We start from the raw sequence: 12,357 nt of genomic DNA on the forward strand, positions 1-12,357 counted from the left end.
TAGAAACAAGGAGACAAAAGGGGCATTAGTGAGTAGAGAAGACCAATCAGGTTAGTGAAGGGGATGAAAGAAAAGGAGTAGGCAGACACAAAGGGAAGTTAGTGTAAGTAAGGCCAGTAAAAGACCTCAAGCCAAGAGGGATTAAGATAATGATAAAATGATAATAATAAAAAACAAATGGCAAAACCCTCATTTGACTTTATAAATTGACAGTTTGAGAGAGAGAGAGAGGGGCCTTAGGACACGCCTGAGTGTTTTCTGTAACGATTTTTTATTTTCAAAATAAAGTCACTTTGAAGCATGATAATTACCCTTTATTTTGATACTTATTCGTCACTGTGTTTGAAGAGCATAAGTGAATATTGTAAATGACTGTAAAAAATATATATATGAAGCAACCGATTGTTGTATTTGTCCAGTTTCTCGCCCCCAAAATATGATCGACCTCTACCCCAGTCATCGGGTAATTGATGACTACTAGTATATTATTAGGTAATTTGATTGTACATGAAATGCAATAAAATTCAGCTTTTCTTTTTTCCTTTTGGTAAAATTTTCTTTCAGCTACACGAACTAAAAGAAAATCAACATATCAGCGAAAATACAAAACATACAAAAATGCTCATGTACTAATTTTTTTACCCCTATTCCCCATTTTTTTTTCTCGAACTAGGCTGTTTTTACGATACCATATCGGGGTGTGTACTATTTTAATTTTGGGGTCGAGTAAATTTACCCTAATAAAAAGGGTATTTCTGGCGGTCATTCTTCTCAGTTTTTATCATTTTTATCTATATTCATCATGCTTGGTGAGGACTTTGGAAAGGCTGAAATAGATGCCATTGAATCGGCTTCTAAACGTGTTGAAAACATGTTAAAGGTGAGACACGAAAACTTTGTATCAGCCATAATCGGCACACAGGTATCACAGGCGCACGCGATTCTTGTGTGCACTGGTCGCATAGTCTTCTGACACATTTTCGTGATAGCATAGTGCTAAATGCACATGAGCTTAGTCGCTGGATATTTTGCATTGGTTGTGCCACGTTGTAAACAAGGGTAGCAGTTATGGCGTTGGTCTGAAAAGTAGGATTATCCTTTATAATATATACAATTTTACGATGATTTCTCCACATATGGCAATTAAAAAACTGGGATTTTCCAGGCCAGGGCACCCACGGCTACATCTCAGCTGCCGACTACAGAATAATTGAAGGCACGGCGCATTATTTCAACAAATAACGTTAATTTATGAAAAATTAATACGAGGACTTACAGAATGAAGTCCTCCTACGAAACTTACAAAACGATGTGAAGTCAATTCCTCATAATTTGATGAATATCCCTCAAAATGTGTCATTTAACTCAAGCGTTGATTTTTCTTCTCGTTGACAAAATACGAAAGCCACCTTTCTAGCTCTCAAATTTTTCGTCTAATGAGCGAGAGAGGGCGCGCGATTTATCTTCATATCAAAGACACTACAATTGAAAGACTAGACACAGAAATTATCTTACACGTAAATCGATGCAAAGCATTACGCGAAGTCGGCAAAGTTTCCAATCTTTTTACTGTAAAGACTTTGGTGGAACGTTAATTGACAAACGAACGGTAGCACTTGCGGGGCTTTGTTCAAGGTACATAGAATTTTCTACATTTTTTGTTTAATTTGTCATCGTTTTGAATATTTTCCAAAAAGTATTATCGTCAGCAAAAATAATAAAAAAGTATGTTTTTTAAGTTATTGCATTTATTGGGGTCTCTATTTTATCAAACAATTATTGGAATTGCGCATACAATAAATCATGAATCTAGTTTAAAAAATACCACCAAGCTGAATTAAGGTTGCGAACTGTATTAGCGCCACCAACGACCTTCCTTTTATTTCCGTGGAAGAGACGTGCGAAGCCACTTTCCAGGCGGAGGTAAGCGATTTTGCTCTTTTTTTTTTTAAAATTAAAAAATATGTTAAAAATTGATAAAGGAACGCTTTCTACCAGAAAAAGCCCTGGTGAGTAGCGGAATGGTTTCGGCTAATATCATTCACGTTATGAAGCGATGTTAACGACAACTCTAAAATCCACTACAAAAACACGTTGGTTGTGCGAGGTTCGTAAAGCATATATACTAACCTCGCAATAGTGTGAGTGGGCCAGGGCTCTTTTTTAATTTCAAAATCCAGGCCTGAGCCAAGGTAGCCTGGGGTAGTCTTGGGTAGCCAGGAGGCTTCTTGAGAGTAAAAATCATTTACTAACGTATGCTTACTCTCAATGAAGCCAGGGACTCCTTCCTATTCATCTGCGTGTACCGCCAAAAAATCTGAAACTTTCGCCCCCAAGATTTCTACTTTCCTTCTAAAACATCTAGCCATAAATCATGTACATGGGATAAAACTTCATTTCCGACATTTCTACGCTCTCGGTTTTATTTTTAAACAAGAATTCATGAAAAAATGAATAAAATATTGTGAAAAGACGGAAGAGACTTGCCCGATGTTTACACCGCCATCTTGTTTCTTATTGTACTTCCCCAACGTTACGCGACGCTAGCGTCCGTAACTTTGGAGACAGTGTTTCATCTTTGTTTTTCCCTCAGTGTTGCCATCCAGCACGAATCACAGATCAGTGAGTCTGACTTAGCCAGGCGGCTTCTTGAGAGTAAAAATCATTTACTAACGTAGGCTTACTCTCAATGAAGCCAGGGAGTCCTTCCTATTCACCTACACGAAGGACCCCAAAACCTGAAACTTTCACCCCCGAGATTTCTACTTTCCTTCTAAAAGATCTAGCTCTAAATCATGTACATGGGATAAAACTTCATTTCCGACATTTCTACGCTCTCGTTGTTATTTTTAAACAAGAATTCATAAAAAAAATGAGAAAAATATCGTGAAAAGACGGAAGAGACTTGCCCGATGTTTACGCCGCCATCTTGTTTCTTATTGTACTTCCCCAACGTTACGGACGCGAGCGTCGCGTAACGTTGCAATTGACAAATCAGGGGGAAATTGAATCAATACGAAATTTGCAAAAGGCCAGTTGACTTACATAAGATAATCCGTCGGTCATGAGAGCCAATCGGACTAATGTGTAAAAGTCAGGACAGCTTAAATTTGACCGAACTCGCGATCGTTACTTCGGGTCATCGCAGTTCTAGTTTCCAACAATCCCAATTCCTAGACTCTTAGCAGGTCTCTTGATTGCTAATAACCTCTGTGAAATTACATGTTTCAAAGTGAAAACACGCAGTTTACGTCTGGTCGGTTAGTCTACTAACTATTGCTCAGCTATACAGTCGACCTCCCAGACATAACGGCGTCTATTACATAAAACTCCCAGGCATGCAGCCAAGTGAAAGGCTTGAATTCCTTCTCTGTTCTGAGATTAGCCTTGATTTCCCCATTATTTGTCAATGAAAGGTCGCTTTAAAGGGGAGGTTCACCCAACAAAAAGTTTATTGTGAATATAACAGAAAGAAGTAATGAAAAATATTGGTGAAGGTTTGGGGAAAATCAATCAAAGATTTAAAAATTTATTAGAATTTTTTATTTGTGATATCATATGTGAGCAGATTCCCATGTATCGTGAATTGAAAAATGTCATTTTCTCAGAAAAATGAAATGGGTTTTAATGTACATACATGTACCTTCAGTCTATCAGCAGACAAATTATTTCACACCTGCTCCGGACTGAAGAAAGTTTTTAGTCATTATGAACCATTGAATAATTGAATTTAATGCATTTTATATTACATAACATATGGGACAGCTCCTTGTACATGTATTTGAATAACTTAATCTTAAATGGATTTTCCTCAAACCTTTACCAATGTTTTAAAATATTTTTTCTTGTACTTTTGCAACAATCTTATTTCTCTTTATGTTGTCTGTAAGCATCTACATGTACTGTTGAAAGGAGGAGGCGCGGTAACTCAGTTGGTAGAGTGGGGGATTCGTATTCCGGTGACTCGGGTTCGATTTCCACTTGGTGCGCTAGTGCCCTTTGGTAAAGCATTAATCCTCAGTACCAAGTCCTTTGGAGAGGACCTTAAGCCGTCAGTCCTCTGGTTGCTTGCTTACAAGCATTCATGCTTTCTTAGCAATCAGGTAAAAAATCACCACCAAACCAAACCAACCTATAACCTTGAACTTGTTTTTGTTCATCTCGAAGTCACCCATGAATAAAGTAATTACTCAAGTAATCATGTCTGTTTACAGAGGCCAGATCAACTGGAGAGGGTGGAGCAGTTCAAGAGAAGGGAAGCGAGGAAGAAGGCATCGGTAGAAGCCCGTCTAAAGACTGCAATGCAATCTCAGCTTGATGGGGTTAGGACAGGATTGACGCAGCTGAGTAGCGCCCTCAATGGTGTCAAGGAGATCAGGACATGGTAAGATTAAAACATCTTCTAATGTATAGGCCCTACTCAAGTCAATATACCAAAGGGGGTGGAATGATTCTACTGGCTCTAAAGATAAATGTCAGTTGTGGTAAAAATTTAAAAAATGATTTTGTACCAAATCCAATAAAATGACCACCCGAGTGTCAGTATAAATTAATAAAAAGATAGGTGCCAAAGAATTCTGGAAGGGATTGTGTAATTGCTGAGAAATTATCCCCCAGATTTCATGATTTCACAAAGTTCAGTTTTGACCAGATCTAGATTTAGGATGATATGGAGACAATTGATCTTGTGTTTACAGACTTTCTCATGCTGTCAGTGTTTAATGCAACTAGTTTCATTTATCTTTAACTGTACCTCTGTATTCTCTTCTACATGTATGTATATTTTTATTTTGTCATATGTACACAGGGTCCTTGAAGTTGATGCAAAGTATAGAGAGTGTGCTGAGTTGACATCGACATTAGGTGAGGTCAAGGAAGTAGCAAGCCAGCACAGTCAGGTAAATAATTTACCCTCATTGAACCACAATATCAATGAAAAGCATTTATGGAGTTAAGATAAGCTTTCGCTATTTCATAATGGTCAGATTTCATACGTATTTCCTGCTGTGGAGACGTCCATAATGCTTGCTTTTTGCTGCCAGATGCTTGGGATTACTACATGTACTCGCTCAGCAAATGTGAAATGTCTCGTACTTAACCCACCCACCCCTATAATACTAATAATTGGAGGCATCCATGTTATACGACACACATACAAAGAATGAAATAACAGTTAGACGAAGAAAAGGATTAATTCGCTGGGATAAGATAATCATTAGATTAGATTATCTTGGGTTCAATACTTTCACACAGAAAGAAAGAGACATTTCTTTGAATCATGAAACTGCTTTTGTTGGAAAAAATTACAACCCTTTTCATATTTTTGTTGATCCCTTTACAATCTAATATCAACTTGTGCTGCAAAAGTCTGTGTGCTCTTAAAGTTAATTTATAATGTAGAAAACTGTTTATTCATGTTTGCACTAGATGGTAAAGTGCATTACATTAATGTACAGTACAAGTCAGCAATCTCTGAGTACACGCCAACACACGGCGAGCCATCCAACCCGGATGCGTGTAACACGCACGTGTACACTCTCACAGGCGCCAATATTTCTCCTTGTGTGTCATTTTGTTCTCGTGTCAATAGCGTGTTACGCTTCAATAATTTGATGATGATGATGGAGATGACAGTGATGGTGATGATAACCCTATAAACAATGATAATGATGCTCAAGGATGGTGTGACAATAATGATAGTGTGATGATAAGGACGATAATGTTAATGCTTTGCTGATGATAAAGTGATGGTTATAATAATGGTGGTTACTTATATAGCACACAGGTCCATTTTCTGAAAATGTGAATGAAAAGTATCTTTTATTTTAGGTTCAAATTAACTGTAAGAATACTAAAAACAATTTTGAATGATTAAAAGCCTTTATTTTGTGTAAAATCCAAATTAGTTTCAATCGTAGCCAATCGTATGATTGCTATGATGTACGTCATTACGACTAGATATTAAATCCGCTTTTATTCTAATAAGGGTAATAGCTTACTTGTAGTCACAGATTTGAACATACATGTAGGTATTCGTTTGATGATTTAGAACATTACACAATAAGATATTCCATGTCTCAATGTTAGCAACAAATTCTACTTCGTTTTATTCCAAATCGGGTCGCAGACCAATCGTAAGGTGTGCAATGGCCCTTAGGTAACTGATGACAGCATCGTAATAAATTCAATTCAATTAAAAAAAATAAGTGGTAAATGATTTCTCATCAAGACAAACTCAAACCAAGACTTAAAGTGGATCCATTTACGGCCTTTCCACCTATGAATTGTCATCCAGACGCTGGATATAAATGACGGAGCTGCAACTCTCTTCAGTTTGTGCAATGTTCGACCCCTATACTGAGAACAAACGGCCAATAAATCAGGTGATTGTACGCCTCCATATCCATGGAGAAATTTGCCCCCTTCATCGTAAAGTTGCTGACATCATAATGTGACCCCTGCCATGGACATACCTTTTCCATGCTGGTCTAAGTCTATCCTGAACTAGCATTCACCTTTCTCTCTGAGATCTGCTATTTTGTTTGATACTTACTTTCCTTAGCATAATGTTCTGATCCACACACAATATACACATTATAATATGATAAGAGACATTATCTCCATCTCTCAATTATAGATATCGATTAAGCTATTATCCCTTCACACCCCAACCCTGCATATTTCCTTCTAATTTAATACTCAATTCTGAACTTGAGAGTTGATATCTAATCTTCTAAAATAATTGCCAAAATCCCCCACGGGGGGGGGGGGGGGGGGGGGGGGGCACTTCCAGTCTTACATTGACGAGTGGATACCAGGCGTGACCAAAGAAATGCGTTACAAGGATTTTTTTCAACATTGGGCACGTTACGCACTTAACGTAATAAGGGTGTCAAAAACACTAAAATACCGAAAAAGGGTATATATTTTGCTAGGAAAGCTACAGTCAAATTTGGGTAGAAACAAGACTAAAATTCTTTATAAAGGTTGTACTTTTTGACACATGCGTTTAGAGTCCGACTTGAGCGAGGTCATAGTCGCTTCTGGTATCCACTCGTCAATGGAAGTGCCTGCCCCCGGGCGAAAATCTCTATTGTCTGTCTGTAAAGGTGAAATGGGGACTGTAGGGAGGGGAAGGAATTGGCTATATTAACTCCTTGTTCTAAATTACATTAAAAATTGCTCTCGAAGAGGAATCAGGCGTGTACCCAGTTTTTTTTTTGGAGGGGGTCGTCTGAAAAAAAAAAAATTAGGGAGGGAGCGTAGTGACCGCGGGTAGGGGAAGCTAGTGTTTTTGCTTTTCATATAAAGTGGAATCATGTTTGGTGCAGACTCCATACCAGAGGGTGTTTTCTCTTCTATATATAGATATATATTCTCATGGGCGGATCCAAGATTATCCAAGGGGGGGGGGGGGCACATTTTGCCGAAGAAAATTTGACATTAAAAAAAAAAGGTCCTTGGTTGTGTATCAACAACACCTTCCCATTAAAATATTTCCTGTGACTTTCAGGGGGGGAGGGCACACTTGTGTAAGAATGGCATATTTATTGTACATTAAAAAATTTGATTATGGCTCTCAAAGGGGGGGGGGGGGGCTGGGCGCATGGCTCAGATGTGCCCCCTGGATCCGCCACTGAACAAAGAACACTTTCTTTTGAGGTTGCCCAAAAATAGGGGCTGGCTTGCCCCCCCCCTTGGACCCACCCCTGATTCTGCCAAAGAAAACTTTGTTTCTTTTCATGTCTTATATTTAAAAAAGTCATTATCTTATCGTCACCATCATCTTCATCCTCCTCGCCATCATCGTCATTACCATCACCATCATCCAATGGCTGACCAAGGGACATGTATGTCGGTTTGGAAGGGGGGGGGGTATTCATAGAGTGTATTATTCACTTAAGCCATGACACAATAAAACATCCTTCTGTAACTGCGGTCTATTCCCATTGTTAGCTGCTTATTGTAAACGTGGGAGATGGTGTTGTCACAAGCAATTCATTTTTTATTTTAGCACAAAAGCCAAATTCTAAAAAAAAAATATTTTACATAAAAAAATTTCAACAGGAAAAATTGATAAATGGTGTAATCCTGGAAGTTTTGTTTAAATATAGAAGGAAATAAAAATGTACAAGGTACATGTAATGATAAATGACTAATTTTGCCCTTGTGATGGCAGTATTACTGAATGAGTTGTTTAATAAATCCTATGTATTTGATTACTTTAAATAGGAAGGGCTATAAAATATTCAGCTCTTGCAGGTCCTTTTGTTGTAGGTTCCAGGTTCTATTAACAGGTGGAATAAACACTTAGCATTCCAAGACCCGCCTGAGGTCTATTGAGTGTACAGTGCACCAAATTGCTGTGCACAGAGAGTAGGATCACTATCATTTTGTTACTCTTTGAGAGAGGTTGTGTTCTGAGGAGCAAGGAAGAAATGACCTTCAGTTTTTATTAATTTTGGAGGAGTTTTCCTCCCCACAATGTTGGTGAGTCTACATGTACATGTATTTGATATTTTATCAGTATATTTCAGCTAAAAAAGGAGGAAATATTAGATTTTTCAATTCTTCAATGAAAATCTATCATTGTATTACAGATAGTTACATGACACAAAGTACAATTGGCATACAACTGGCTTAAAAAACTGACATATGACAGATGTAATCGCCTGAGTTACATACAAATGTATTACAAAACTAAGTATTCCCACAAAGTAATAGTCGGCAAACTCGATCAAAATTATTGTTTCATCTCGCATGGGTAATTTCCAAGCAAATTATATCTATTTTGTAAAAGTTGTATCGTAATTCACATATAAAATGATTCAATTATTATCTAATGTCTCTATCATTTCCTGAAATAATTCAATTGTATTGGAATACGCAGTGTGTATTTCACTTTATTAATATTGCTACACAAGACGATGTACAGCACTTTAAAGTTGGCAGATGACGGTTAAAATCACCTGGGCAACATAAAGTGGCAGTACATGTACAAAACTAAGTATTCACACAAAGTATTGATCAGCAAACTTAATAAAACATATTGTGTCATCTGGTATGGACTATTTCTAAGAAGATTTTTTATCAAGAACAAAATTTTACATGAAAATGTTAAGGTAATTTATTTATATACATAATTGATTACTTATGACCTAGAAAGGGCTGGCTTAATTACTTCCTCATAGAATTTGAATTGTATGGGCCTATTTATATTTCACTTTAATAAATGTTGTTGCACATGAAAAAGTACAACAGTCTAATAATTGGCATATGATGATTACATGAAAAATCAAGTTACGTAAAATGGCATTACAAAAGTATTCACACAAAGTAATGATCAGCAAACTTTATAAAAATATATTGTCATTTGATATGCTATTTCCAAGCAGATTATATTTTTTTTATCAAGAACAACAATTTAGATAAAAACTTGTAAGGTAATTTATGAAAATAAATGGGTTAACTATGACCTAAAAATTGTATATTGTGATTAGAGTTTCTCTATCCAATGAAAGTCACACTCGGCGTCACATTGTATGTCTTTTAAGGTTCTGGTTTTGTGCATCAATCCTTTTCACGCACCTCTTCCAGACTTGTTCCTCGCATTCCCCACCTGTCGGGCACAGAGAAAATGTTGCACGCCGAATGGCCCCCATCCTTTCTGGGTCCATAGAAAGATTCCTTACGCCCATCACATTTTTGTTGATGTGTTCTTCTTTCATGAACAGCAGGCTCACAAGTCTCCTAGAGACATTTCTGTGGCAAGGAGCAAATGGAAGCATAGAATCCATCACCTTCCTTGTTACTTGCATTGTTCTCTTGTCGTCAACTGTGACAAGCTCCCGCCGCCTTGTGATCTCATCCCTAATACGGACCTGGTTTGATCTGGAATTAGTCTGGCTGTGTAGACTCTTCAAGTGATTCAATTCCATCTCCAAGTGGTTGATCTGTAGGGTTTTCCTTCTGTCATTCTCCTGTAACTCCACAATCTTGTCCCACAAAATACCCCCAGCCAGGTCTTCAGCAATGCGCGATTGGACTGCAGGGGGTATGGGTGCTTCCTGTTCAGGTGGTGGTGGTGGCGGCCGTTGAGGTGCTGGTGGTGGTGGCGGTCCTTGAGGTGGTGGTCCTCGAGATGGCGGTCGTCTGGGTGGTGGTGTTGGTGATCGAGGAGCTGGTCGGAGTAATGGCCCTCTGTGTGGTGATGGTTGTCGCCGAGGTGGTGGTAGTGGTCGTTGGGCTGGTGGTGGTGATCGAGGAACGGTTGCTGATGCTGCTGGTTCTCAAGCTGGTGGGGGTGATGGAGGTGGTGTTCCTGATGCAACCAGTTCTCGAGGTGCTGATGGGGGTGGTGGAGGTTGACGAGGAGCAGTTGCAGTTGGTTTTGGCAGTACTGGTACTGTTGGTTGATCTGAAAGTGATGCCAAAGTCTGAGGTGCTGGCATTGGTCCCATTTCCTCTCTACTTTCCCTCATCTCTTCCAATCTCTGTAAGCCCAATGTTACGTGGTCTTCGATTGGTGTTGTTTTGGTGTTGTACATCATAGCACTTTCTTTGGAACTGACAGAAGGACGTGGGGCCTGTCCGGCGATCATGGTTGCTTTCTGTGCAAGGAGACAATGAGAGAAGTAGAGTAATCAATTAAAGATGTTATATGAATTTTCAAACACAGGTATGTTATTACCACAATTAACCTCCCTTTAATCGATATAAATATCTAAATTAAGTGTATTTATATATCACTTTATTTGCAAATCTGCACATTAAACGAATACAATATACGCCCAGGACACTTCCCTTTGAGAGAAAATGCAGGGCAATAACATTCAATACAGAAGAAAAAAAAATCTTACAATACAACACAATAATCAACATATCACATATATCTAGAAACACCAGTAGGTGCCTCTGGTGGACCGGAACAGGCACGACGCAAGCTGAGACCGGTCAAACGCCAGCCAAAGAGCCGCTGATGTCCTTGAAAAAGCGTCATGTATGGCGCCGTCCCTCATAGCACCGAGGCATGCAGCCTCGACAGTCGTTGCAGTAGCAGACCATGTATAAAAAACAAATGAAGGCCAAATGTAAATAATGACTTATTTAAATGAGTGGGGTATACCAGGAAATGCACCGATGTGAGCAGAGGGAAGGAAAATGGAATCCGTCTATGCACTCGAAACACGGAGAGGGAGTTTGTTTTCCACATATTCAGATATTTTGAGTAGTAAATGACAAAAGATGACACAATGGCCAATTTTCATATATTCTCTGAGAATCCTTTGTGCGGTGTGGCACTTTTACACTTAACACTCGGCTAGAGCGAGCGGACATACAAGCTCCGATCACTTGTCACTTTTACACTTGTCACTCAATAAACAATGCACACACCCCGCGTGTCAAAGATCAGAATACAGGAAAACATGACAGAGTGCGTTCTGGTGTGATGTTCGAGTGTCAATACGCTGCGACGGCCGGAAATGGCTCGCCGCGTGTTGGCGTGTACTCAGAGATTGCTGACTGGTACTGTATGTGGTATACTGCACTCCTAATTGTTAATGAATCCCTATTACCATATTTTCTATATAATAACTAACTGAGAATCTTTCTATTTGAATTAACTTCTTTTTTTTCTATTAGCTTGCAGCTGCTGTTGAGAATTTAAAGCACATTTTCACTGTCCCAGAAAATGTCAAGAAAACAGAGATGTACATTCAAGAAGAGAGGCTGTTGCATGCTCATAAGGGGTAAGACCTTTCTATCTGAAGACTTTTCCTTTCGTTTGTTGTTTACAATTAGAATGTTGAGTTTCGATGAATTTGAAAATGAAGTTTGATGAAGAGAGAAGTAGATCATCAGATAAGTTCCATTTTCTAGTACTGCAAGATACTTAAAATTGTATGTATTTTTTAGGTTGATGGAGCTAGAGAGTTCACGTGATGACCTTCTGTATGAATTACACAAACAACCATCAGACAATCCGACTGATAACCATGTAAGTTTATATCAAGATGTTATACATGTAAATCCATCTTTCAGGAATTTCTTGCAGATGTCAACTGGTAGAATTTATTAGCCTTTAATGATTAAAAAAATGTGTTTTTGGATCATTGGTTTAAAATCATGGTTTATGCAGATTTCATGTATTTCTCTTAAATCATGCAATAAAATCTTATCCACAGGATGTTAGATTCATGCTTGAGTTGAGTCCACTCTTTTTTATTTGAATAAAGAGTAAACTCATTAGTTCAAAATTGTTGGGTCACTAATTCTCATACCATAGTTCATACCATAACAGCAAGTTTGAATTCAATGCCCTGCGATAATAGTGACTGTTCATTATAGAACATATCC

General features: G+C 38.3%; 1 protein-coding gene across 1 annotated transcript in view; it reads left to right on the top strand.

The window, feature by feature from the left end:
• Positions 1-672: 672 nt before the first annotated feature.
• LOC129259426 (exocyst complex component 3-like) overlaps positions 673-12,357 on the top strand; it is a 30,990-nt gene continuing 19,305 nt past the window's right edge. The window contains exons 1-5 of the mRNA XM_054897721.2: positions 673-880; positions 4,215-4,384; positions 4,808-4,898; positions 11,644-11,750; positions 11,917-11,998. Coding sequence (XP_054753696.2) covers positions 803-880; positions 4,215-4,384; positions 4,808-4,898; positions 11,644-11,750; positions 11,917-11,998 — 528 coding nt within the window. The 5' untranslated portion in view covers positions 673-802. The remainder of the gene's footprint in view (positions 881-4,214; positions 4,385-4,807; positions 4,899-11,643; positions 11,751-11,916; positions 11,999-12,357) is intronic.

The sequence above is a fragment of the Lytechinus pictus genome, chromosome 1 (assembly GCF_037042905.1).
Source record: "Lytechinus pictus isolate F3 Inbred chromosome 1, Lp3.0, whole genome shotgun sequence".
NCBI classification, from domain to species: domain Eukaryota; kingdom Metazoa; phylum Echinodermata; class Echinoidea; order Temnopleuroida; family Toxopneustidae; genus Lytechinus; species Lytechinus pictus.